Source organism: Desmodus rotundus, chromosome 9, assembly GCF_022682495.2.
Source record: "Desmodus rotundus isolate HL8 chromosome 9, HLdesRot8A.1, whole genome shotgun sequence".
NCBI lineage: Eukaryota > Metazoa > Chordata > Mammalia > Chiroptera > Phyllostomidae > Desmodus > Desmodus rotundus.
The window spans coordinates 103,580,761-103,608,692 of NC_071395.1; the positions used below are offsets into that span (position 1 = coordinate 103,580,761).

The window sequence follows — 27,932 nt, forward strand, 5'->3', positions numbered from 1 at the left end:
CTGCAGAGGGACCTGACAGTTTATATTTCTGGTTCCCAGGTGCTGCTGCTACTGCTGGCCTAGGACCCCACTTTGAGAACCATTAGATTTTAAGCTAAGAGTCTAGACTGAATCTGAGGTACACAGAGGTGACTTGTCCCAAGTCAGTCTTACAGCTGTGTCAGGTGTGTACGGGGCTCCTGGCCGTGCTGGCTCCACACAGCTGGAGAAGTGAGGGGCAGGCAGTTTGTCTGGTCGCAGTTTGCACGGTGACGCCAACTAACAAACCAGCTGCAGTGCCTTGCTCTTAACCAAGCTCATCAACCACACCTGAAAGTGGGCGACCAGCGTTGGCTCTTTCTCCAAACTCCAGCCGTATGTTGATTTAACCCAAGCAGCCTCTGACACTGGGACCAAAACCTCCTAATTTTGAAAACAAAAAAACCCGAGCAGCTCATTTCCAAATGACTTTCACATAACAGATGTGTACACAAAATTTTTTGTTTTATTTTCCTCGGGTTGGAGATTCATCTTAACACGCATGCATTTTAAAACAGTAACGGGGTCTCACACTGTTCCGAGGAGACATTAGACAAGCACAGGGGGCTGAAAATTCCTATTTAAAAAATGGAAATTGCAGTGGGAAATGGAGAAGTCACACATATGGTGGGGTGATAGCTTATCCTGCTCCCCCCAAAACTGAATCTATACTTAATTCACATTTTTTGTAACGGTCTGACCTGGTGCTCGGTCGTGCTGAGCGGCACCGGGCCTTCCCCCAGAGGTCGTTGCTTCCTGCCTCCTCACGAAATGGCTCTGAGTAAGGGGAAGGGGCTCCTCTGGAAGATTCCTCTCCAGCCTCCGAAGGGTCTCAGCACCCTTCAGAGGCAGTCTTCACAAGTGGCACATCTCAGAGGGAGGCTGGGGCCGTATCACTGCCCCCTGCAGATGGCTGGTACATTTGGGGGCACTTATTTGAAAGTTTTCCCTTTGATTCCTGTGCTCAGAGTGGACTCCCCCTCCACACATTTCTGCCAGAAAGAGGTGAGGTCCCTGGACTGGGAGCCACTGGGCTAAGGCCAGGGCTCTAAGTGTTGTTTAAACACTTCGGCCCCTAACACACAAGTAGCTCAAATGCGGGGGGGGGGGGGGGGGGGGCGGGCGGCGGGGAGCTGAAGTTTTTTCTCTCCAACTTGAACTGGTAAAGAGACAGTTGTGGAGGTGGGACTGGCGACTGAGAAAAGTCCTGGGTCTTTGGTCCCCCTCCCCAGGGCAGGCCCTGGCAGACTGCGAAGGGGGGAGTCTCTAGGGCAGAGGCCTGTAGTCTTGGGCCCTAAGTACCACCTAGAGCACAGGCAAGAGAAACAAGTGAAGTAGGAAGAGCTGCCTATGGTGGGGATTTAGGGAGTGCCACTGAGAAGAGCCACAAGGGCAACTTGTGGCACCTGCCACAGACCAGTAACCCCTGAGCAAGGTAAGGAGATGGAGCATTTCAGTCCGTGCTCCTGGAGCTGCTGGCTCCCCAGCCCTGTCCCCAATCCCCCGCTGTGGGGCTCAGACTGGGAGGATGAGACCAGTGGTTCACGAACAGGAACAAGGGCCAGAGGCCTTCATCTTAGTGGTCTCAGTGGTGTTTCCAGAAAACCCTTCGCTTTGGCTGGGAAAAGTTTTTCTTAGCTGTAGACTCGGAACAAGGGCGGGGCGGGAGAAGCTGTGACTGGTTAGGTAGTAAGTAGTGGAGGGGCTGGGAGGCGAATCTTGCCCTTCACCCCCTCCAGACCTCACCCAGGCAGTCCTGTTCTCACACCTTTGTTCTTGGGGCCCAGAATTATGCTAGGGTGCCGTAAGGCTGCTGAGTTCCATGGCCGCAAAGAGTGAGGTTGAGGGTAGTGCTTCCCCTCAGATGCCTTCTACTGCTCAGAAAGAATGACGGGATTCAGGGAAAAAAAAGTGGGGGTGGACAAAAGCTTGGGGGTCAGTTCACTTTCTCTACATTCAGACTGCAAACCAAATATAGTATCTTCATCATTATTAAAAAAGAGAAAGAAAACTTGTATAAACCAAGATAAATAGCTTTTAAACATCTGGATGCCAAAAGAAGAGGGCCAAACCCAAGGCTTTGAAAATAGCACAAAGACCTTTAAAAAAAAATTCTAAAATTCACCAAACTTCAGCTCAAATATTCTGACCCCATCAACAACACTGTCAGAAACACAAAGAGCATTTGAAACAGGGCGCTACCTCAAAATGTAAACACTGTATAAAAAAACCCCACAAAAACACAAAACTCAACAATAAAGAAGTTAGATACCTGGTAGCTTGTCTTTAAGTGATAGGACTGGGTTACTCATACACGTTAGGGCAACATGATCAGCAGACCAAATGCAGGCAGCCAGTGGGAGCCTCGGGGCCGTGGGGGCCGCGTGTTGCTGGAGGACTCCTGCCAGCCTTTGGAGATGCCGGGCCTATGAGCAGATCCAAATTTTCGTTCTTGATTAGAAGGTGGGGAAATCAAGTCCAAACATTATTACTATGTAATCCCTTCCTAAATCAGTTTTTTTTTCTCCATGAGCCACTTGGTTTCAAGTCCGTCCCCAAGTCACCTCATGGTCTTACTGCTGATGTTCTGAGCTACCTATGGCCCCTTCACCTGGCTCTTCCAGAAGGGTCCAGGCAGCCCCAGGAGTCCAAAAATACTGTCTCCTTTCCTTCCTGACCGAAATGGTACAAGTCAGGCACAGGGACCATGCTGGTTCCTGCTCCCGAAGCTGAGCTTGGCCACGTTTGGAGGGAGCCACGGGAAACCAATCCATTCATTTAAAATGCTTCCACAAACTCTCTTCGCATCTGTGGGGTTTTACTGCATCTCATCCTAAATCCCCAGTCCCGGTGAGGGGGTGAGAAGATACCGGAATGTACCTCCCCCAAGGCCAGGCTGTTTTCTCTCCAGCCAGACCAGACTGCTCAGATGTCATCACAGAATGACCCTCAGTTCAATTCTGAGGCTGGGACAGCCAGGCTCAGAAGGCGGGCGGAGCTCCTGAAGGAAGCTGCAGGAAGCCACTCCTGAGGACACCTGTGGGTGGCGGATGTGCTAAAAGTCTAGGAGGAGCATCAAGGAAAAACAGCCCCCAGGCTGGGCTCAGGTCCAATCCTACCTCAAACCGCCAAATCAGATTTCCTGGGTCACATCCTCAAATGAGCCAGAAACCACCTCAGGCTTGGGCGCCATACTCCAAGGTAGGAGGCACCACTCCCTGCAGGCCGTAAGGTCCAGATGACAAACGACAGGCACAGGGAGTCAGGTTACCTACCAGGTGGCCCGGAGATTCCTGTCTCCGCAAGGAGCAACCCCAGGTGCCTGGAGGTGTGCACCCAGCTGAAAGATCACCTACACGTGAGGGTGCCTGGGAGAAGGTCAGGGGGAATTAAATGGATGGGCACAAGCCCTCATTGGATACTCATCAGCTTCAGCTTCCGGGGTTTCTCCAAGAGAACAAAGCCATTCAAGCACAAGTCCTTTCTAGTTCTTCTTGACAAAGTGGGAGGCAGGCCTTAAAGAGAAGACATCAGAGCTCCAGGGGTCAAGAGAGCGCAGGGGCTTGAGCGATGATCACAGGGTTCTCTGAGAACCCGCCATCCAGAGGCCAGCAGCAGCCCCCGCTCCTCCCCATCCGTGAGGGTGAGCGTGCGCCCCTCTGAGCTCTGTGCTTCTGCTCCAAGATGACTGATGCTGAGCTGGAGTGTCCCGGCAGGAGGGCAGCATTCGGAGGAAGGGGTCCCTGGGACCCGACAGGAAAGGTGAAGGGAGTTGCGCACAACACTTCACGAAATTAAAGTTAACGCAGCAGGGCTGAGGTGTCGACCTCCTCTCCTCAGGTGTCAGAGCACTCAGCTCCGAGAGGGCCCCTGGCTGGGTCTGCAGGGTGCCTCTGTGACGGAGGGGACTCAGGGGAGGGGTGGGGAGGGTGGGGAGGGCATGACACACATCATTATAAATAGCAGACCTGGAGCAACGAAATTTCAGAAAAACCCAAATAAACCCACAATCACCTATAGCCCCAAGTTATTTCAAAAGGCTGCAAGGTGCCAAAAAGGACACCCTGGGTCAAATGGGGGGAAAATCAGAGGTAGCAGGAGGTGAGGCACACAGCACATCCTCTCCCCCTAGAGCCTCTCTCGCGTCACGTCACATCACGTCACAGGTGGCAGTCTCACTGCCAAAGCCCTCCCCACCCCACTCTGCTCTCAGCCCTCCCACCTAGCCCAGATACACCCTCGCCCCGTTCCAACCCCGACCCCGTATCTCATCATCTGGCTCTGGCTGAAGGTAGAAGGTCACTACGTCAGGATGTTGGACATGAATTCATTGAAGCGTTTGGAGTACTGCTCAGGGTTCACGGTCGAGATCTCGGCCCCCGCCTGTAATACACAGAGGCTGATTCAGGTCCAGCTCCTCGGCTCTCGTTGGCAGGCTGCACCTGGCAGGGGCCTGCGTTTTCAGGAGCCTTGGGACCGGCACTAGAGCTGAGTACAACCCCTCAGACTGGGCAGGCCACCTCGAGAAGTGGTGGCTATGTCTTGGAATTGCCCTAGCCCCTCCTCTGATTCACAACCCTCGGGCTTCGCCCACTAAAGCAGAGGCAAGTGCTGCAGAGGCAGCAGACAGACCTGGATCTCTGAGGGAGCCGCTGTTGGGAGAACAGCAGCTTGAGGTCCACGGGGAAATGGGCCTCGGGGTGGCAGTGTGGGCATGTGAGTAAGCTATTACTGGTGGTCCACAGGATGCACCACACGCCCGGCAGCCCTGGGGAAAGGTGCCATTGGGCTCGGAGTCTCCAGGGCCAGAGGACGAAGGGAAAAGCAAGTTGGGCATACTACCGGGGGTGGCACATAGGTGGCAGAACAGCAGGCAACCAGGCAACCTGCTCTTCCTGTTCCCTGTCCCGGGAGAGGGGGAGGGAGAGTCTCCGAAAGCAGGGAGCCTGGGAGTCTGAGGGCCCACACTGGGCCTGGCTCGGGCAGGGAGAACTCACCCCGTGTTTCACTGTTTTGGCAGCATGAGCGGCTTTCTTCTTCGTGTCATATGGTGTGAGGATATCAATGATGGCCATGAAGTAGACCTCCTTCTTGGGGGCACCTGGAGGGGAAGCAGCAAGGAGGAAGAGGTGGCAGGGGGGAGAGCAGAAAGTAGCTGGATCCATAACCCTTCAGATAGGAGATCCAGACTGATCCCTCTCATTTTGGATCTGAGAAAAAAAATGGCTGATGGAGTCATCAGAAGCTTTCGTAGCTCTTATCTCATTTGGTCTTCACAGCTCCCAATGGGGATGAGAGTATTTATAAGATTCTGTCCACCCCATGAACCACAGAACCATGCATCACACATCCAGGACAAGCAGAAAGGGGACGAAAGGCCTAGTGGAGAAGGACCCCAGGGGCCAGAAGACAGAGTTGCTGACGATGATTCACTATGGGAGCCTGGATGTAGAAAGAGGCCAAAGTCGGCAATTACTGAGGTGGCGGGCCAGGTACCCACAGGACATCTAAACAATGGGCCTGAGGTGGGCAGGGCAGGCATCGCCTCACACTTACTTTCATGGCTTTTCATGGCATAAACATCGACAGAGGGATCGAACTCCCCGGGACCGAAGAAGCGAGGAGAGCTGAGGAGGTTGCCGGGGCTGTCCGGGGGCGTGCCGTAGGAGCAGAGCAGGCTGCCGCCCACCCCGTCATTCTCGCACTCCTCGTCCTCTGCCCGATCCTCCACCTCCATCTCCTCCTGCTCCGCCCGGTCCACGTCATGGATGCCCACCAGCAGGCTGTAGTCCATGATTTTCAGCTGGGCCAGAAACTGGGGGAGGGGGAGGAAGGAGAGGAAGGGGTTACACAGGACATCCCAGTGGCATCTGGAAGGGGAGAAAAGCACGTTCCTTTCAAACCAGTCCTCCGACTCTGAAGCACAGCAAAGAAGACGACGTCAGAGTCTCTGCCCTCAGCCAGCTCAGTGTCTAGCCGCAAAGGCAGCCGCCCCATAAGGGCAGGGAGCCGCAGGGGCCAGAGGGCCTCCCTGCGGAAAGGGGTTGAGACTGAACCCGAGGGCTAGGGAGTCAGGCAGGCGGGGCTGCAGGAGGAAAGGCGGAATGAGCACTGCAGGAGAAGGGACAGCCAGCCACATGATCTGGGGCCGAGAGAGGCCACGGCCAGTTTGAGGACAGACATAGGAATGCTTCACTGCGCAAGGGCCAGAGAGATGGATCAACATAGCAGCGCCTTTCAAACCATGAGCGCCAACCCACTGTGAATGCTAAATCCAATTCAGTGGGCCGGGACTAGGATTTTTCAAATTATTATTAAATACTATAGAAGAGTTAAAAAACCGAGTACATAACATGAAGTAAAGGTAGATAGTATTTCACTGTGTGTGTGTATGTACGTGTCCGGCTGCAAGGTAAAACGTACTTCTAACTGGGGGTAGTAGACAAAGTTTGAAAAACTATACAATTCAGCTTCTTTACTAGTCAGGGTAAAAATGGGGAGAAAAAGAAAAGGCAATGCTATATAAGAATGACAGAGCCAATCAGCATTCTCGACTCTTCCCTCAAGGTCAAAGAGGCCGTGTGGTGCAGGGGGAACGCTGGGGTCCTCCCCTTGCACTTGCGGCTCCCCCTCAACAGGCCTCAGTGTCTCGTCTACACAATGTGTTGTGAGCAGAATGGCGTCTCGGGCCTGCTGTTCTGCGACGCCATGACCTGGAGAAGAACAGAGCGTGGGAATGATAGAGGATGGAAATGGCCAGCCAGCATCCCAGTCCGGCTAAGGGTGACACCAGAGGCACTGGTCTCCATCCTCTGTGGACTAGCCGGCAGCCACCACCATTCTGCCATGGCCACAAACGGAGCCTGCAGCACCGTGAAACTGCCCAGCGACCATTGTGACTAAGGAACGAGGGGGAGAATTATAATGGGACCAGACAGACTCTACACACAGGTCCATAAAATGACTCAAAGCACAAGAAGCCCCAGCGCCAGGGCACCAGCAGAATCTCCTCAGCTGAGAAAGGCAGGCAGGGGCACTGCTGTGAACTCCTTGGGGCGAAGCCTGCTCAAGGCCTAGGAGAAGGGGCCGGGGCCCCAGAAGAGACAGCCCGTGGCCACACGCCCTCCTATCCACCTGAGAACATTCACATAGCAATGCATAAGTGAAAACAAATAACTTGTGGAAGCTACCGTAAATTCTTCTTAGAAGCAAAGTGGGGAGAAAAGCAGCAAGGGAAGGAGAAAGACGGAACAAACTGAACATCAGAAGAAAGGCACAAACGTAATAGGGAGTGATTAAGGAAGAGCTTCCTAGCAAAAAAAAGTTTGTAAAACCCATGTTCACAGCAGAATTACTCACAAGGAAGCAACTCCAGTGTGATGGTATTATGTGTCACTTCACGGGGCCACTAAGTACCCAAACATTCGATCGAGTATCACTGAGTGTGCTTGTGAGGGTGCTTGTGAATGAATTAACCTTTGAATTGGTAAAGTGAGTAGAGCAGATTGCCCTCCGTAATATGGGTGGGCCTCATCCAGTCAATTGAAGGCCTGAACGGAACAAAAAGGCTGAGCCTCCTGTGAGTAGAAGGGAGCTTCCCCATCCCACCTGCCTGAGCTGGGGCATCAGTTTTTCCCTCTCTGCGGACTGAAACATCCACTCTTCCAGGGTCTCAAGCTGCGGGCCTCCGGACTGACACTATACTACCAGCTCTCCTGGGTCTCTAAGCTTGCCGGCGGTAGATATTGAGACTTCTCCGTAATCACGTGAGCCGATTCCTTATAACAAACATGTATCCATCTGTCAGTCAATCTATCCATCTGTCTGTCTACACCCTGTTGGTTCTGTTTCTCTGCATAACCCTAACTAACCTACCAAAAGTCCACTGGCGGAGGAACGGGCAAACATAATGCACGCGTGCCGTCACACCCATGCCACGGAGAGCCACTCCGCCTTAGAGAGGAAGGCCATTTTGACACGTGCTGCGTCACAGATGAACCGTCAAGCAGCACGGTAAGTGAAAGGAGTCACACAAACAGAACAAAGACTGCATGATTCCATTCGTGGGCGGTTCCTAGAGGGATCACTTGCACAGACACAGAAAGCACGGTGGCTGCCAGGGCTAGGGAGCAGGGGGATGGGGCATTAATGCTGAGCAGGTACAGAGTTTTAGTCTGGGACGAAGAAGTTCTGGAGGGGATGGCGGGGATGCTTGGACAGCAGTGTGGATATACTTAATGGCACTGAAATGGACACTTAAAAAGGTTGAGAAAGAACATTTTTTAAAACTTTATAGGGTTTGGTTTTAATAAGCAGGCTCCCGATTTACTTAAGTAGAAGGAGACACTGAGTTATCAGGTGGTCCAGCTGTCACACTCACTACTGAAGCCCCGTCCTCAGAAGAGGAGCTCCTCCGCAGAAGGCGGTAGGTCCGTGGAGGACCGGGGCCAGAGAGAGGCAAGGTTGGTGGGCCTCACTGGCTGGTTTCCTGCCACTCTGGTGGCCAGAGGCCTCCGCTGCAGGAACCACCAGAAAGGAAGCCTGAAGGGGAGTTTGGGGAGGTGTGGGGCAGATGAGGAAAGCTGGCACAAACTGTCCCCACACGGGACGTTCATCCGCACCAGCGTCAGGTGCAGATACTGACCCACGCTGCAGGAATCGCCGCCCTTCCTTTTGTCCACTACTCTTGGAAAGCAGTGACTTCAGTTTTTTCTTAAGGAGGCTCCTGCTCTGAAGAAAAGAGGGGTTCTGCTCAACTAAGTTGGAAACAAGGTTAGTAAGTACCTCTACATCCCGTTTCAATTTTTCCAGAAAGTTCTTTTTGCTCTCCTCTCCCACGTGCAACTTCTGCCCTTCGTTGAGGAAGTCATTGTCTTTGAATGTTGGCAAGTCCTTGGCCTGGGAGAACAAGAGCAGTGTTAGCGGGGCGGCCTGACCCGCTCCCCCAAGGATCCCTGCTGGGGATGGTGGCACAGAAAGGGGCAGGGTCTTCAGAGCACAGGGGATCGACCTGCCCGATCAGCAGCTCAGCCCAGGGGGCTGCAGACCCAGGCTCTGGGCGAGCAGGGGTGGCAAATATGTGGCGCATGTCCGAGGTGAGGGCTGTCCAAAGCTCGCCCTCCTGCTGGGCCTGGACCACCTCAGATTGCACCTGACACAGACACCGCCAACCTCCAGGACTACGAAGAATCCCGCAAGGCCAGAGGTAAAAGGCTGGAGACCGAGGCCAAGGCGGAGGCTAGGCAGGTGCTTGGTGACACAGTGCGCTGACAGACTGCACGTCTGGGAAGTGGACTAGGGGCCGTGAGGGAGGAATCGACGGGAGGGCCGATAGGAGACTGCTTTCTGAGCGACCTGTCCCACACTGGATTGGCAGCAGTCCCAGCGTACCTTTTCCTTGTCACTCGCTTCTCTGGCGACAGTAGAACCCTGAAAGGACAAGAGCCATCAGGGGAAGTCCAGTTGAGGCAAACCCTGCTGAGCGAGAAAACATGCACCGGTCTTTGGGGAGAGGCCGCAGGTGAACTGCAGCTGGCTGCTTAGAACCCTGGAGTGGCCAGGAGGCAGTGACTTGTTCACCTCCTCTGTCACAGACGGCTCACAGAGCCTGGACTACGCAGAAGGTGCAGGCGCAGGAAACAGGACTGTGCCCAGAGACTCAGTCCCTGCCCTTGGGGAACTTCCCTTCTGACAGGGGAGACGGGCATTAAGCATTAGTCACACAATTAATTAATCCATTAATCACCATGGTGCTAAGTGGTCCAGGAGAGGGGACAGGGTACTCTGAGAGCTCAGGGGAGAGGGACACCGGCCAAGGCCTGCTTCCCGGAACAAGTGACATCTGAACTGAGCTCAGAAGGGTGAGCAGGAAGTAATTAGGTGGGGGAAGGTGCAGGTAGAGAAAAGGGCGGGAAGGGAAACACGCCAGGCAGCCTAGGTGAGATCTGGGGGCAAGGAGAGCACAAACACTGCAGGGATGGACAGGACACTGGTGTGGCTGCAGCAGACACACGGACAGTGGCGTGAGGTGACTGTGAAGCCAGGAAGTGAGGCTCCAGAACTGCGGGGTGCGGGGGTTCGCAGGCACAAGTGTGTTCTCTTCCGCGTCTGGAGATACATCTGTGCTGTCAGCCTGTGCGGCTGCCCTTACTATGCATGTCCCAGCGACAGGAGTCAAAGAACGTCAACTGTTACATAAACACGGCACACAGGGGGCTTAACTAACCTCCTGTCACTGTCGCCTGAACTTCAAGCAGCCTCTGGACCAAGAATTAGGCCTATCGACTCCAGAGTCACCTGTCTACGCCAAACATACGTCCTGGCTTTCCCATCATGTGGCCGTGGGAGTCTCAGAGGGAGAGCAGCCACGTAGCTGGGAAACAGAGCCTTTTACCTTGAGGTCATACTTGCGGTGCACAGTGAGCCGATGGCTGAACACGTTCCTGGTGACCACCATGTAGGTTTCCACACCATCCACAGTCAGGCGGTACATGCCCAGGAACTGGGGCAGGAGGGTGTTGCCGTGGCACTCCACAATGAACTGCACAGGGAGGGAGGCAGGCTAAGGAGCCTAGGAAGGTACCGGGATGGACGGGGCTCTCCCCAGGCGAAAACGCTCCCTGCCCAGGATGCCAAACTGGGTTCTGTGAAGTCATGGGGCTCCTCGGACTTACAACAGGCGATTGCCACCCCCACCCCCAAGCGGCCTAACAGAGTGAGAGGCTGGGCAGGCACTGCAGGGCCCTGCGCTTTCATCTTGGTGGATTCCACTGTAGGAAAATCACGGATCTACGCCTTGCAGCACCTGTGGCCTGAAATGGCAAAGCCACGGGCAGAGGGGCTGCAGGGGCCGGAGTGTGCTCTGGCTGTCTGGGGAAACAGAGCGGCTGCAGACTGCGAGCTCCCGCCCACGCCACTCTACGCAGGGTTTTCTGCTGCAATGCCCGGGAGGCCGGAAGGCCCTCTCACCGCCTCTCAGGTGCCCCAGAGAGAAGCCCGTTTGCCCTGAAGACCCAAGCGGGCTGGGGTCAGACACTTAGATATGCCACTGCACTCCCCGCTTTTCTCATGCACCGGCTCCAGACGCGTGGGGAGTCGGAACAGGAGGGAGAGAGCCCTGCCGAGCCGACGGGACCTCCTTTAGAAGACACGAGGCAGGCGCCAGAGTGTGAAAACTTCCCAAGTCTGGCAAGAAACAGCTGTTCAACTGTGACTGAGTCAGGAACATGCCTTCGTGTCTCCTTCTCAGTTGCTTCAAATAGGCATTTCTCCTCCCAGAAACACGGGACCAGGGAGGGCAAGCGCTTGGCTATCAGCAGCTATCTGCCACTACCAGAGGGACGACCTCCCTCCAAGATGCTCCCCCAGGGTCCCTGCTCCCTTGTCCCGCCCGCCCCTACTGTCCAGGCTTGGAACTCACCATACCTGGTGGTACCTCTTTAGGATGTTGTGCATCTCAGCCACATCCTCACTTGACACGGTCTTGATGACAAAGCGCCGGTCGTAGGTGGTGAGGAAGCGTGTGCCACATCGGCCCTGGCTGTCACTGTTGATAGGGGCGCTGCGCGTCACTGAGTTCTGACGGACGAGACAAAAGCAGCCGGTCTTGGGAGGGGAACAGGACTCTGCCTCTCAGCTGAGTCTTTTATTATGGGCCAGGCTGCTCTGAAGCCGGCAGCACTGAGGCGGATGCGACCTTACCCACCCCTCTTCTCACAGGAAGTTGCTATTTCTCCCAGAAGTCCTCCTTCAGAGTGACAACAGTTGTTCCCAACCCCTGACTGGGCTGGAAAGAGGGTTCCTGTGAAACAGCTCCTCTCATCCCCATCCCAGACAGCCACAGCCGTCAGGGAACTGGCCCTAGGCCGGCCCTTCACTCGGGTGAGCCACCTAACTCCTCTACTCCTGAGACTCCTCACCTGGAACGCAAGGAGGCAGACTGAGATGATTTCCCAGTCTCCTGGAGTGACAAAGACAAGGCTTAAGAAACAGTCAAGAAGTCCAGCACGAAGAGGCGACGGACACAGTCAGCCCCTTTCCCTGGACGTACCCTGAGGCCAGAAAACCCTCCCAAGGCAGGAAGTTGGTCCTCACCTCTCTGCCCCACAGCTCTCCCCTCCCTGCTTATCTGTGCAGGGCTAGGAGGCAGTTCCGAGGAGCTTCTCTGGCTCTGTCCCTGCTCCTCCTCGAGGTCCCATTCCCATTGGAACCAGGGAGCAGCAGAAGCCTCTGGAGGAGAGGCAGGGAAGGTGCGAGCCAACCAGAGGGATGTGTTCGTCAAGCAGACGCCGGGAGAAGTCCTTTGGGAGGCAAGGCAGGGAGGGACATTCCACCTGTCCCTATTCCCAAGAAAACACACGTGGCAATCTGCTCACAGAAATGTCTCCTCTCTAAGCTTCTCGTTGTCTCTTACCTAGGACCTGACTCTTAACCTTCACCTAATGCCTCCTCATGAGAAGGACACCACCTTCACGGGGGAAACTGAAGTCAGAGGTGGCGAGCAGCCCCCAGGACAGAGTGTCCCCAGTCCGGAACTGCTGAGCAGACTACTCCCAGCCTGGCCCCTCTGCCAGGAAGACTTAGAGGCCTCCCGCCGGCAGGAAGTCTAGTCCTCCGCCTGCCTTGTCTTCAGGCAGTCTTTTAGGACTCCCTCAACCATGGGTAGTCCAAGAGCACGGAGTCCCTCCCTGCACACCGTCCTCCCTGCCCCGATTTCGGTCTTGAGCACGGCCATGTGCGCACAAGGCCATCAGAGAGACCAGACGCTGCGAGGAGGTGGTCAGATGGCCAAGGGCAGGGGTGGGGGGAAAGGCACCACAGTGGAAGGAGGCAGTCTGAGCAGGTTACTGGGGTTGCAACGACAGCAAGAAGTTTTCAGAAAGTCCCAGGCCCCAAACAGGTCACGATTCTATCTAGGATTTGGTCCTGACAGAGGGGACCGCCGGGACCTCCCAGTACCTCTGAGACATTCCAGACCACCCAAATCCCCTCTCACAGCCCCTCGCCCTCCTCTTCAGGACTCAAGACACACATCTTTGCAGGAGGCCTTGCTGCAAAGATGTGTGTCTTTGCAGGAAGAGAGGGGCTGGGGGGAGGCTCACCCCATCTGCTTGTCGTGAACTACTCTGGGAAGGCTTCCTGGGGGTGGGGTGGAGGAATTACAGTGATTTAAAAGCCTGAGGCACCCACTGTAGATTTCACCAGGCTGTACACTCCACTCCCCCCCACAGGCAACAGGTAGTCAGCTCTATTTCTTACTGCTACAGAAGTCGAGTGGGAGATTCTCCCACCTTCACCACCGGGCTGTCTGCCACTGGAAGAAGGTCCAGGGAAGGTGCAAGGTGGGGAAGTAACAGACTATAAATCAGACTATAATGTCGCTGATACTGGGAGTGATTCCTCCCAACAGGACAAAGTCCTCTATGACATTCTCACCCCCTGAAGGGGGCAGTTTCCCTGCCATACCTAGCCCCTCCCAACATCAGGACAGGGGACAAGTTTAGGAGGTGGTACTCATACCTGGCAAGAGGTTACACTACCCTTGAAGTCTTCCTTTTCTAATCTCTCTTATCTGCTTTAAGAGGCCTCATCTCTCGCTGGTAACAATTCTCTCTCTTTTAAGTCAAACTACGAAGGAGGAGGGTTCTTCAGCCTAGACTGGGAAGTGAAACATCTTCCATAGCCCCTCCCCTCCCACTGCTCTCCCGCCCAGGGGCCCAGGGACGGGAGCACCAGCCTGTGAGGCATCATAAGGAACCCCGAGGCCCTCACCCCTCCAGAGGCCCGCCAACACGGAAGAAAAGACTGCCTGGGCCGGACAGAAACGCGACAGGAAGACACAGCACAAGAACAGTAGACACTTTCCCCCCACTTGTCCTGTGGCTCCCTGACCCCACTCCACTTGCTGACCCCTCCGATTTTGCAAAGACGCCAGTACCTGATAATCCTGATCGTCAATCCCAAACCTTTCCCGAAGATTTCGAAACACCATGGGGCAGTACTCCTTAAACTTGAAGCGGCTGGGGAGGTTCTCCCTGGGGAAAAGCAGAGACACGTCTCTGTGAGCATCCTCTTGCTCACCTTAATTCTCCCTGCAGAACTCTCAAGGAGTGGTCCACAGATCACGGGGACCCGGACAATCTGCAGGGCTCAACAGGGAAGTTTCTAGGCCCCAGAAATTCTGGATGTGAGTCTGGAAAGGTTCATTTTTAAACACTCCAGGGGATTCTGACCCTGTAAAAGCTAAAAAAAACTTTACATACCTTGTGTTCACTTTGTAAAAATTAATCTAGCTGTACACTTACAATTTGTGCACGTTTTCTGGAGTGCATGTTACCTTTCAATAAAATTTCCATTAAAGGAAAAAAAAACCTTACCTGCCAGGAGGTGAGGCTGAGTGCAGACCCCACTCCATAGGCGCTGCACTTACTACGGCTGGTTCGGCTGCTGTGAAGTGGCCATCAGTCAGTCTGACTGCTAGGGGGAAAGGCCTTTCTTCTTCAAGAGCCCCTCTCCTCTGGGGGTGTTCCTATGAAACCGCCCTGGTTATACCCAGGGAGTGGCGTCCTTGGCTTCCACTGGGATGGAGAAGGGGTGCACTCTAAGTCGGGATCCTCAGTCAGTTGTCCAGGATCCCATCTTCTCCTGGAGCCTGTTTGCTGGCACCGATCCCCACCTCACCCACTCTGCGGTCACCCCACGGGCTCCCAGGAAGGGAGAGAATCCCCTAAGTGGTGCCTCCTCCAAAGCTTCCCTGTTGGCAACAGTCACCCTGCTTGGGAGCTCCCTTTCAATCCCTTTCAGAAATATGTCCCTCTGACTCCTCCAGGACGACAGACTTCAAGGAAATCAAAAGCAGTAGCTTTCATGGGTCAAACAGGTCAACCACCATTTTTGTAAATAAAGTCTTATTGGAGAACTTAAAAAATAAATAAATAAATAAATAAATAAATAGCAGGAGCTTCCTGTGAAGGCAGACGAGTCTGCCTTATTGTACCCCTGTCTTCTAGTATATAGAGCTATAGTTTGATAACTGGCACATAAACAGTCACTGGAAGGACAAAAGGAATAAAGAAAGATAAAACAAAATAAGAGATTGGATGCTCTGCTTTAGACCAAGATGTTAAGGTGATGGAACTTCACCAGAGGTTACGGACCCTAAAATGGGCCATAGTACAATGCCCACTCACAGGGCCCTGACCTCTGGGACAGAACAACCTTCTTTCCTGCCCCCCCACCAGTGGAGGGCTGGCTGCCTCTCCTTGCTCAGGTGGTGTGACATTGTGACGTACTGCTAGTAAGAAGTATAAACCAGCCCTGGCTGGTGTGGTTCAGTGGCCTGAGAACTAAAGGGTCACCAGTCCGATTCCCAGTCAGGGCACATGCCTGGGTTGCAGGCCAGGTCCCCAGTAGGGGGCGCTCGAGAGGTAACTGCACACTGATGTTTCTCTCCCTTTCTCCCGTCTTTAAAAAAATCAATAAATAAAATATTTTTAAGTATAAACCATATTTTGCTGTGTATAATGTGCTCCCATATATAACGTACACTCACATCTTTGGCCCAAACTTTCAGGAAAAAAAATCTTTTGTTTTAATTTTTTAATTCAATTATTTACGTATTTATATTTAGAAACAAAACTGATTATCGTATTCCAGGGTATTATTTTGCATACAGATATTGTTATTGCTTTCTAGACTTACACTTTTAATGCATAAGCATAAATGAAAGAATTAAAAACACTTATAAAGATATGGAATTAGTACCAACCATGTACAAGGCACACCCTTATTTCTCCCTCAAAAATTTGGGCAAAAAAGTGCACATTATACACAGCAAAATATGGTATTTGGTTTTCATTCCTGTTTCTGACTCAGAGCTCCTCAAACCTTTGCAATGTTTTAAGTGATAAGAGCAATACAGGTATCTTTTGTTATTCATAACAAGCCCCTTTCAACCACACCTGAGTTTATTTTAGTGAGGTGACTTTTGGAAAGCCTCTAAGGATGAGTGCGGTTGCCAGGGGAACCAACCAGGATTACAGGGTTGGAATTTTCAGCAGGGGAGAGTGGCTGGAGGTTGAATCCTTCACCAAAGGCCAATTATTCATGCCTTCATAATGAAGCCTGCATAAAATCCAAAAGGACTGGGTTTGGGAGCTTCCAGGTTGGTGAACACGTGGAGGTGTGGGGAGAGGGGGGCACACAGAGAAAGCATGGAAACTCCTCACCCTTTCCCCATACCTTGCCCTTTGTATCTCTTCCGTCTGCCTGTTCTTGAGTTGTAATCTTTAATACTAAACAGTAATCTAGTAAGTAAACTGTTCTCCTGTGTTCTGTGAGCCAGTGGAACGAATTAATTGAATCCAAGGGGGAGGGTCGTGGGAACCTCCAATCTGTACAGGCTGCTCAGAAGCACAGGTGACAACCTAGGCTTGTGACTAGCACCTGAAGTGGGGAGGCAGCAGTCTTGTGGGACTGGACCCTAAATCCATGGGACCTAACTTGAGTTGCGGACAGCCAGCTGGTGTCCTACAGAATGTCAGTGATGTGACAGTGGAGGAGGAACACAGGCGAGTTTTCCTTCTGTACAGGTGGCCACTTAGCAAGCGTCAGCTATGAAGACAGCTTCTCAAATAAAATGTCATTACTACGGCAGAGAGAGGTCACTAAGGGACATTTTTAAATCAAGCTTCGCCTCCCAGCTAACTGTCTGAGGTTAGTGGGGTGACTGAGCCCCGCTGGTGAGGTGGTGGGGACTGTGGAACAGTGGAGAGTGGAACCAGGATTCAAACGCAGAAAGGAAGAGAGTGTGAGCAGCAAACAGCTCGTGGGTCTTGATTTTTATCCCACAGTGGGGTAAAAATCGAGGCCTCCACATGGCTTAGAGCAGGCCCCAAACTGTGCTAGGTGAGACGGCCGCTTCGCCGAAGCCGGAGACAGCCTTCAGACCCCAGGGTCAATCCAAGGATCCACAGTGAACAAAAGTGGGAAGAGTGACTTTGGACAGCACCCTCGGGCACCATGCTCAGCCTGTGGTTCACACACCGGCGGAAGAGGAAAGAGCTTGGCTGCATCCCAAGCCAGGATCACGCCGGGCAGCTTCTTGCCTCAGACTAAGATCAAGATAGGGCCGCTGCTGTCAGCCTCATACCAGACACCTCAGCTCCCGAGCAGCTCACCTCTCCCTACACTGGCCCTCGATGAATCACCCAGGGCTGGGCCGCGTGCCCCGAGGACAATGGAGACAGGCTGATACCAGAGTGAGATGACCGACAAACCGGGACAGAGGCACATAATGAACGCATTTTTCCAGCCAGTTTTCAGCTCTGTGATCCAGGTGCCGCTGTCACACCCTGCCAAGTGCTGGCTTGGCCCGCCTTTCCCTTTCGCAAGGTTTCAGAAGCTCTCTGCCCTGGGGAAAGGTCTGCCCACAAATCCCACTCAACAGGCAACTTACTTATTGAAGAGATGATTGTCCACCTTGATCTTGCTGTACGCTTTGAAGTCATCCGGCATTAGCATAACAGGGACAGGGACATTGCTCAACTCATTGATCTGCAAAGCAAGGGGAAAGGGAGGTTCTTGCAAGGAGGCCACTGGCCCCAGAGACAACATGCTACAATGTGGATGCCACCGTCTCACCAAAACACAAGTCTATGGATTCCCTCCTTGTCTGATTTCTGCTCTTCTCTTCAAATAACTTCCCAACCTCATTTCTACCTACTGAAATTCTCCCCACCACATATGGTCCAGCTCAAAAGGCACCTCCTCCATGAAGCTTTCCATGACTCTAGACCATAAATGTTCTTTCCCGTCTTAGAATGCCCAGTGTGTCCATCTCTTGGCCTGACAGCCTCCCTCATGCCTGCTAATGCTCATGAACCCCATGAGCCCACCAGGCTACAACCGAGACAAGGCCATATTAGCGATCTTCGGGGGCTCCACGGTGCTTGGCCCCATGATATGTGCACATGGCAGGTAGTAGATAAGTATTTGTCAAACGCAATGATAAATGGATCGATGAATAAATGTCACCCAACCTACGTTAGTCCTGAGGCCTTTGAACACCTTCATACAAACTGTGGGTCACACAAGAAATCAGCTTAGGGCAGGAAAAAAGCTGGGTGTGTACTCTTATCTCCAAAGTAAAGGGTTAAATTTAAAGTGAGCAGAGGAAGTAGACATCTGGCCACTGGCTCACTTTAGTCTCCTGGTTAAAGCAGGGCCGGTTCCTAAAGCTGTGTCCTGCCTTATGCTGACCTGGGGGAGAAGGGGTAGGGTACTTTGCCCCACTGCAAACAAACATCCTTGTCTTTCATCCCCCTCAGGGAGCCGAAGCCTGGACAGGGAGCTGGCTTCCCACTGGTGCAGAACTGAGAGGGCAAATCCAGCCTTCCCCATTCCCAGCTTGCCAATTAGTGGGCTAATTAGCCACAGATGTCCTCTCCCATCACAGCAGAGTATTTGACATTTGACCCTCAACACAGTCGCCACTAATGCATTCAGGATTTACAGAGGAAACCTTAGTCCTGACTTAATGGACAGGGAGGAGGGAGAGCACAGCGCACTGCCTTGGGTCTCCCAGATACTTTCCCTGAAAATCCCATTATCCCAACGAGGTCCCATGTGGCAGTGAGGGAGTGACCCGGAGTCATTAAGACTCCTCCAGAAGCATAAATGAGGGGAAATAGCACTTAATTTGCTGCCTCTTTTACGTTCCAAACCTTTTTTACTTAGAAATATCAGAAGGTGGAGGAAGTTCAAGTTTATGCAGTAACTGGGCTGAGGAACGATACCTTCCTGGAGTTGGTGAAAAACCCAACTGGCACACGGGGAAATGAAAGAAGGCACAGCGGTGTGTGGGGAGGAGGGGGGACAGCAGGGTAGCGTTGGCAGTGGGGAAGAGACTCAATACCAAGCTGCTGGGGAAAACGGACTGGCACAGATACAAGGGTGTATGCTGTATGATTCCATTTACATGAAATTCTAGAACAGGAATCTATAGTGAGAGAAATCCAGTGAGAGGTTGCCTGGGTTGGGTTCGGGGAGAGCTAACTGTAAAGGAACATGTGCAATCCTAGGCTGATGGGAATGTTCGCTATGTTGTTTGGAGTGATGAGTTAATTATACGGATAGGTATACATTTGTGGAAGCTCATCAAACTGTATACTGAAAATTTTCAGCATCCAGGTCTGTGATGCTTGCCCTTGGCTAAAGGACCACACACGCACGCACACACACACACAAGCCACACCAGTTCCCACTCCAAGGGGCTGCTCACAAGGGAAACAGCTCGTGAAGTGTGTGCCTATGGAGGAAGCCATTCCACTTCCTGGTTTTTCTGCCAACAGAAACAATTCATGGTAGCTGTTGCACTTCCTTTTTCCTGGCATATTAAGCTTGGCTCTGAGAGTTAAAGAAGTTCATGGCTCTTATGCAATTCTGCCTTTTCTAGCTCATATCATGCTAGAAAGAATGTACCATTGGCTCAAAGAGCATGGTTTTACACCAAAACATTCCAGTATGTGCTACTAATGGATTCTGGGTTAGTCTAATACCCCAGCTCCGAGCCAAGGCCAGGACTTGATACTGGAGAACTAGAACAAACTGCAACTTTTGCTCGCGAGGGCTCAACTGCCCCTCAGCCAGGAGGAAACAGGCTAACAGGAGCCGTTCAGGAATGCTCTACTCATTAATCCTCTGTGTAACGCTTAGTGCAGCACAGTTTGAATGGCTATTAAGTTGGTCAGGTTTGAGTTCTCGTTTCATCTCTATTTTTGACTATATGACCTAATAGCTAGAAATTCCTACCTGAGATAATGTATTGGCGAACAATCCATACATCTGAACTATGCAGACTCATCCCTCATTTCCACTGGACCACATGCAGATGATTCACTCCAGGTTTAGCCATACCTTTTATTTAGTTGTGCTAAATTTCATATCCCCAGAGAATCCTATTCAATTTCAACTGAACAAGCACTTACCGAAATACCTATTACATGCTTCACTTCATGATAGGGAAGAGGGGGCGTGCAGTGGGGGGACGCTGTGACGCTGTGCACACCCAAGTCGGAGGCTTAGCCTCCTGTCAGGGAGCCGAGACAAACCCGTTGGCAGTGAAACTGGAATCGCATAGAACAAGTCAGAGAGAAGAGAGGGACAGACGTGGAGAACAGGCGATGTTCGGAAGAGGGTGAGGCTGGTGCGGTCAGCGAGTCAGACTCCCAGCCTCACTCCTCAGTCTAGAAACACAGCACCTCAGGCCCCTCCGGCTATTGCCAAGAGCACCCGACTCTGGAGGAATCTACAATATCATGTTACGTCCCTGGGTAAAAGTCTTCCATGGCTCCTCATCAACCTCAGGGTCAAGTTTTAGCTCCTAACCCTCACATTTAAGGTTTTTCCTGATCGGACTCAGACTCTGCCAAACTTCTCTTCAGTTTACTTCTAGTCCCTGTATCGAGGGCCTTGCTACATGCCAAGACTGTGCCAGAAGCTGGGGCTACAGAAAATGAAAAGACATGTCTCTGTTTAGCTGGGAAGACAGACAAATAATAACTCAATGTCCTGAGTGCTACAGAGTTTGAACAAAGGGAACTGGAAAACCAGAGGAAGAAATGATTGATTCCAACTGGGGCAGGAGTGAGAGCTCGTGGCAAGAGCGAGTCAGAGAGAAAGGCCTGGGTCTTAAACAGTGAGGGGAAGGGAATCCCGGGCCATGAGAACAGTCAGGACCAAGACTCAGAGTTGTGAAAGCATATTCCCGTTCTAGGTGGTGGGGGAAGGGAGTCTATAGGGCGGCAGGACAGGGCAGAAGAACCAAGTGGGGGGACTTCACACTGGTGGTCACAAAACAGTCACGGGGATGCAAAGTACAGCAGAGGGAATACAGTCAATGACATCGTAATAACTCTGTGTGGTGCCAGGTGGGTACCTGAAATATTGGGGACCACTTTGTAAAGTGTACGAATGCCGAGCCACTATGCTGTACGTCTGAAGCTAGAACAAAATAATATTGAATGTACACTGTGATTGAAAAATAGAATTAAAAAAAGTGGAGAGAAATTAATACAGGAAATGCAGGTGAAGGGTCTAGCATATTATCAATGAATAAATAAGTAACAGCTGCTTCTATTTATTGAATGCCTGTAAGTGGCCACTTCTTTATATTATTTTATATTATATATCATAATATCAAATATACTCTGTTCTCTGCTATTATCTCTCTATTTACCAGTCACATAAGGGCCCTGGCCAGGTAGCACAGTTGGGCAGAGCACTGTTCTGATGCACCAAGGTTGCAGGTTTGATCCCTGGTCAGGGCACATGTCACAAGAATCAACCACTGAATGCATAAATGAGTAGAACAAAAAACTAATGTTCCTCTGCCTCTCAACATCAACAAATAAAATACTTTTAAAAGACTCACATAAGGTATTATTAACTTGATTGTGCAAAAGGGGTTCAGGGTACCTTGCTCAAGGTCACACAGATGACACGTGCAGAGTCAGGATCTGCGCCCAGGTCTGTCTGGCGCCAAAACTCGGGCTCTTTATACGGTGTTGTGCAAGCCTTCCTATGGGCGGCCACCCCAACCACGGCAGTGTTTTCCTTGCCTTGCCTCTAGCTTAATAAACTTCCGGGACAGTGTTGTGCTCATTTTATAGAAAAGGAAAATGAAACTCAGAAAGAAAAATTACCACTCAAAAGCTATATTAATAATAAGGGGCAGAGCCTGGATTTGAACTTGGGTCTGTCCACTATATGATAAATTTGGACTCAACTACGCAGGCAACGGGAAGTCCTCTCAGGTTCAAGTCTGGGAATTCACATGATCGTGATACAGTAAGGTAGTTCTGAAATCAAAATCAAGTGAGGATGAAAAAGGGCAAAGCTGATAAGCAGTGAGACCATTGATGGGACATTACAATAGTTCAGGTGATAGCAAGAATAAATAAAGGAATAAAGCTCAGAGAATCATCCAAGATCTGGCTAAATGAAACCTCCTCTGCAAGAGCTACCTTGTCTTCCCCGGGTTGAGTTAATTACTTACTCCTCTGTGCATCTTATTTATTTATTTATTTATTTATTTATTTATTTATTTATTTTTTTTTTATTTTTATTTTTAGAGAGGGGAAGGGAGGGAGATAGAGAGGGAGAGAAACATCAATGTGTGGTTGCCTCTCATGCGCCCCCTACTGGGGACCTGGCCCGCAACCCAGGCATTTTCCCTGACTGGGAATCGAACCTGCGACCCTTTGGTTCACAGGCCAGCACTCAGCCCACTGAGCCACACCAGCCAGGGCTCCTCTGTGCATCTTTATATTCTAAATACCATGTTCACTTGGGTAACAATTATTCCTCTACACGTTCAATTTCCCCACGAGGCTGTGAACCCCTACAAAGAAAGAGACCTCTTACCCACTGTCGTGTCCCTAGCATGGTTGGCACACAGAAGTTGCATGACAGATGCTGGGTGGAGGGGTGGATGGCTACAAAAAGGGGACCGGAGGATGGCTAACGTGAGGGCAAAGACAAAAAGACACAGCAAAGCTGGTGTGACCGTGCCAAAGGGTCATGGTGCGGAGGACCGGAAGTAAGATTGACATTAGCTACTGAGCCACGACCAGCCTGTATAGACTCTTCAGTGCCAGGCAGAGAGGAATAAACTTTACTCGATAGACAAAGAGGAGTGAGTGACTACAAGTTTTGAAGCAAGAAAGGTCATGGCTAAAGCAATGTATCAGAAAGATGTACCTTTCCTTTACTATCTATCGCATCTCGGGGCCGACCTCTTCCACCTTCAGCAGAAGTGCACTTGTGAAATGCAAGTCCATTTGAATGTCACACCAAATACAACGTATTAGGATGGTTAGTTTATCTCACATCACAGAAATGGTTTTTGGGTTATCCATACAATGAACTACACGAGCCATTAGCATGAATAATAAAGGAAGTCAACCAAGCTGAATGAGGAACAACTTAAAAGCAGGGAGTTCACTCTATGCTGATCCTACAGGAGATAAAAATTCAGTCACCAGTTCCAGTCTGGTGAATTTCTGAGTCCAAAGGCTCCTACTTCCCTGTGTGACCTTCACTGGAACTGTCACCCAGCAGGCATGAGGTGAACATACAGGCTTCCTGACATGTCCCAGGGTTCGGGGGTGACTCAGCAAGGGGCTGGCCACCACTGCCAGTCATATGTTACCTGCCACCATCAGAAAACATGAGGCATTGGGAACCACACTCTCGGGACCAAGGAGCCTCAGCAAGACCTGAAACTCCAGAGAGAGAAAGGCGGGAATGAGAGCACCACAAAGGCCAATGAATTCATCCTTCTTTATGCCTTGGTTTTTCTTCTCCTCTTGTTGAATGCACTGTTCTCTATGAAGTGGGGAGGCCTGCTAAAGGACAGACTCATCTAAAGGCCTCACTAGAGAAGAAATATTTACTGAAGATTTTTAAAGAAGCAGGGCAAGAGAAAAAGGCAGGTAAAGGAGGTTCTGGGTCTGCATTAAGCAAAGAAAATGCGTGAACAGAATGAGGGTGCAACGTGGGAGAGAAATGAGCAGACTTAAGAATGGATCTGTGCCTCACACTATACACAAACATTAACAAAATGGATTGCAAACCTAAAAATAAGAGCTAAAACTGTAAGAGTTTTTCTTAGAAGAAAATGTAGGAAAAAAATCTTCACGACCTTGGGTTAGGCAAAGCCTTCTTAGGTATGACATCAAAAGCACAAACCACCAAAGAAAACAGAGGTTAGACTTTATCAAAATTAAAAACTTCAGCTTCAAAAGAAAACATCAAGAAAGTGAAAAGATAACCCCCCAAAATGGGATAAAATATTTGTAAATCATATATCTGATAAGGGAACTTGTATCTAGAATATATAAAGTCTTTTTGCAACTCAATAATAAAAAGACAAATAACCCAATTAAAAGATGCAAAATGTTTTTTAAAAATGGGCAAAGGATCTTTTTTATTTTTTGCAAAGGATCTTAATAGACATTTCTCCAATGAAAATATATAAATGGCCAATAAGCAGATGAAAAAATGCTCCACTTCACTAGTTACCGGGGAAACACGAACTGAAATCACAATGAGATAACATTCCCCGCCCACTAGGATGGCTATAATAAACAAAGACGATGAACAAAGTGTTGGCAAGGACGTGGAGAGACTGGAACCCCTCATACGCTGCTGGTGCAAATATAAATGGTGCAGCCACTTGGAAGAACAAGGCTGGTAGCTTCCCAAATGGTTAAACCTACATAGTTAACCATCAGCAGCTCTGATTCCTTCTGATCCCGCTGGGTGAGGCTCCACCCAAACCTGGTTCTTCAAAGGGCCAACAGGTTATCCCGCTGGATCGGTCTCTTCTGGTCTCCAAGCCCTGCCCCTCTCAAAGGCTCTCTATTCCCTAACTACAGATCCTTTGAACAGCTTTTCATCCGTTGAAACACTGGTTTCTGCTCTTTGCTAGTTCTCCCCCGACAGATCCAAAGCCTTCTGATTTTTCTCCCTGCTTCCTACACAGTCTTCCTTCACCACGTCCATCAGCCCAGGGCTGTATCCCTGTCCACAAGAGCGGCTCACAGGACCACACGGAACTCAAAGGCCTCACTTTTCCCACCTGGAAGTAAATCGATCACTTTGGGAGAGTAATTAATTTTACTGTAGATAAAGACATACCCATCCTTCCTATCTCATACACCATCAGCCATAGACCATCATGGCCTAAATGCCTAACTGGGTGAGAAACTAAAGAAGTGAAGTGACACGTGAAACCCCCGACTGCCAAACACTGCACCCGCGGGCCTCTGAGGTGAGGTGATCTCCGAGAAAGGCTGGCCATCCACTGAGAACAACGTGGCCCTGACGACCCCCTAGAGAATCTCAAGACTTTATATTCTTCTTCTGGGGAGATGCCTCCATTTCCCAAATAGGGATCTTTAAGTACTGGACTTATTGCAGCCTGAGTTGAAGCAATAAAACTTAGGACAAACTGGCCCCTTGAGGCTCAGCAGTCCAGGGCAGCGAGGCTTAGAACCTTTCCCCTGAGGTGTTTGCTCATTATGCCCAGAGGCAGGGCCCTCGCTCATCACAGTCAATGCCTTTTCAGCTAGCCTTCAAAGTTTCTTACAGTTAGCAAAGAAAGAGGGTGACTGCCTAGTCCAACAGAGTGGGAACCGCAGATACCTATCCATCTGCCATGCAGAGGCTTCCACCGGGTGCTCCCATTTGAGCAGACTGATCACCTGCCTGTCAGAAAACCAAGCACCATGCACACTCCTGTGGACTGGCACGCGCAGGCACACACACTTGTGCACACATTCAGGTTCTCTGACAAGACTGTATTTCCCAACTGTCCTGTCCCTGGGCTGAGAGATAGGACAAGGAACAGGAGGCAAAGAAAATAAGACCTGCCCTTTAGGCATGACCACCTGCCAGCATAGTCCACAGTGCTGGACAATGAGCTCCATCTTTTGGTGTGACCACAGGCAAGCTAATCCTCTACCCAAGGCCTCCATTTCTTTGGGTATAAAATAAGGGACCCAAGCTCCTTTCTGGCTAGCTGTCATGTCCCTAACTCTCGGATCTCTACTAGCTCTCTGCACAGACAGGATGCTTTCGAATGAGAAGCAGCCTGTAGAACAAAATCAAGGATGACTTCTAGGCAGGGACATAGGGTTCACATTTTGGTGACCCAGATTCTCTTGCAGTGTTGTCATATGACCCCTGGGGCAGCAGGAAGCAGAAAGAACAGACTCTGCTGGACTATTGGCCAGAAGCAGCTCCCAGAGGTCCAGGCATTAACCAGTGGCACTGCCTACCCTGGCCAGGACCCTCACACCCCAGGACTGAAAACAGTAACCTGTCCAAGACCAAGAAACCAACAAAGACCTTACCATACACAAGTGCTTTTCTGTATTAGATGCAAAGATCTAAAACCCTGGCTCAGACCATGGTTTATCAACTACCAACCAAAGGTTCCTCTATGAAAGCAAAAGTCTTAGTGGCCCCAGCGCCCTCCATCCTCCTTTGGTCTTAAAGGTAATTTCAAGGACTCAGAAAAGTCTGGGGGACTAACGAGCTGAAAGCCACAGGAAATCCAGGCCATTAGCTTCATCTTCCTCATTCCAAACTTTTAGTTGGTGAGGTTGGTTGTTTCTGGTCCTTTTACTTCCTCTGCTCATTCCTGGTGTGGGGAATCACAATGAAATGGTCAGAATGCAAGGAGCAAGTGGTCGGAAGAGGAAGAAAGACCCTAAACAAACAGGACACAAACGAAGTCCTCCAGCACAAATGCTGGGCTGGGCTCCAACTTCCTGACAGGGGCTGCTGGACAATCTCAGAGAACCCCAAGCATCCAGTGGACCTCTCTGTTCCTAACCACCATCCATTACCACACCCTTCAGGACTATACAATAGAAAGCTAAATAAATGAGAAAAGTCTTTGGCATGAGCACCACAGAAGAAGGCAGGAAGACATTTCTACTATTAACAGTCCTTATACTCAGGCCTCACCTTCCCTCAAATGGTTACATTCTCTCTTCTCCCTATCCCAGGAAGACCCTGGTAAAGTGTCTGTGGTTCAAGGAAACCTGTGCTTCTCCAGTTGATACATCTTGTTCAAGAAGAAAAAAGGAAACCCAGGAAGGATTTCCCTAGTCGGGGGTAAGGAGGCCTGGAGGATGGGAAACTTTGAGCAGCCACACCAACCAAACGACCAGAAACACAGGGACAGTCAAGCTAGCCAGGGCCACTTGCCCTGTCAACTGGACAGTGAGCGGGCAGCGGGTTGTAAGGGACAAGGGGAAAAACACATGCAACAAACAGGGTGAGGTGAGAAGCGAGGGAGAGGGGATGGAGGCGATTCCACCGCACCCAGGCCTTTCCTCTGTGCTCCAGGGGCGGCCCAAAACGAGCATACCAGACGCAGGAAGCCAGAGGGGCTAGAGAAAAGGGGGGCGGCGGCGGCATACCACGGAGACACCAGGCCTCTCGTGGCGCTCGGGGAGTGCACATCAGACCCGGACGGCGTGCAAGGGTGGGGTGGGCGTGCAAGTGCCTTGGCGTGGGGTTGCAGCGGTCACTGGCAGGGCCCACGGGGCGAAGGCGGGGGGGCGTGGGAGCGCACGGGGAAGCTGGTTACCGTGTGGTTCACCCCCCACATCAGGACGCTGAGGATCGGCTCGCTGGCCCGGAATAGCTTCACTTTCTGGCACACAAAATGCTTCTTCTTGGTCTTGGTCTTGCTGGCGCTGAGCGGCGCCACCGCCACCGCCGTGGTGCTGGTGCAGTTGGACGACATGCCCGGGGCGGCGGCGAAAGGGGGGGAGGCCGAGACGGCGCACAAGCCAGCGGGCCCCAGGCCTCCCCGGGACCGATCCCCACCCCCGCTCCCTCACCGCGCCATGGTCGCGCCCGTCCCGTTACCTCCCCACCCCGCCCTGGTGGTTCCTTCTGCACCACGCTCCGCCCACTCCACCCCGCCCCGCAGGAGCCGGCGGTCCCCTCCGCACCCCGCCCTCGGGCGCAGCGCTTTTGCTGTCTCCAGGCCCTGTCCTCCCTGCTGGGGTGGTACCGTCCGTCCCGGGGAGGCAGCGGCCACCCCGCCCGCCCCTCCTCCCCGGGCCTGACAAGGACCCAGCCGGCCTACACGCGCCTCAGAACCCCGCGCCCGAGCAAAGAGGGGAGAAGGGCTGGGTGGGTCTCGCTGTCTACCGTGGAAGAGGCTCCCTCTCTGGACCCCCAAAGCCAGGGTTTGGCTCTTTCCTGCAACCTGACGTGCCAAGATGGCGGCGGCACCACCGCCTGGGAGGGGAGAAGGGGCGGGAAATGCTAGGAGGGTGGGACGTACCATCCCCACCCCGAGGGAGAGAGGAGGAAGACAGCCAAGGGAA

At 51.7% G+C, this 27,932-nt stretch overlaps 1 protein-coding gene across 3 annotated transcripts; it reads right to left on the minus strand.

The window, feature by feature from the left end:
* Positions 1–466: 466 nt before the first annotated feature.
* On the minus strand, positions 467–27,841 carry PIP4K2B (phosphatidylinositol-5-phosphate 4-kinase type 2 beta). Of its 3 annotated transcripts, none has more exons than XM_024573228.4 (10): positions 27,754–27,841; positions 17,474–17,571; positions 13,955–14,051; positions 11,443–11,595; positions 10,412–10,558; positions 9,409–9,447; positions 8,803–8,916; positions 5,575–5,833; positions 5,016–5,119; positions 467–4,401 (listed from the first exon to the last, which is right to left on the minus strand). In XM_024573228.4, exons 2-10 carry the CDS (start codon positions 17,536–17,538, stop codon positions 4,321–4,323), a joined length of 1,059 nt encoding a protein of 352 aa, XP_024428996.1. In that variant the 5' UTR covers positions 17,539–17,571; positions 27,754–27,841; the 3' UTR covers positions 467–4,320. The 3 variants fall into 3 exon arrangements, with proteins under 3 accessions (XP_024428996.1, XP_024428995.2, XP_045038223.1); XM_024573227.3 differs by lacking the exon at positions 27,754–27,841 and adding an exon at positions 27,182–27,743; XM_045182288.3 differs by lacking the exon at positions 27,754–27,841 and adding an exon at positions 26,554–26,660.
* Between the last annotated feature and the right edge of the window lie 91 nt (positions 27,842–27,932).

What these genes read in the sequence shown, in the direction of transcription:
- PIP4K2B (XM_024573227.3), bottom strand. Translation starts at nt 27,340, where the DNA reads ATGTCGTCCAACTGCACCAGCACCACGGCGGTGGCGGTGGCGCCGCTC. An exon ending in TGTGGGGGGTGAACCACACG is followed by an intron (nt 17,572 to 27,181) that starts GTAACCAGCTTC and finishes CTTGCTTTGCAG; the next exon opens with ATCAATGAGTTGAGCAATGT. An exon ending in TCCTAAAGAGGTACCACCAG is followed by an intron (nt 10,559 to 11,442) that starts GTATGGTGAGTT and finishes CTCCCTGTGCAG; the next exon opens with TTCATTGTGGAGTGCCACGG.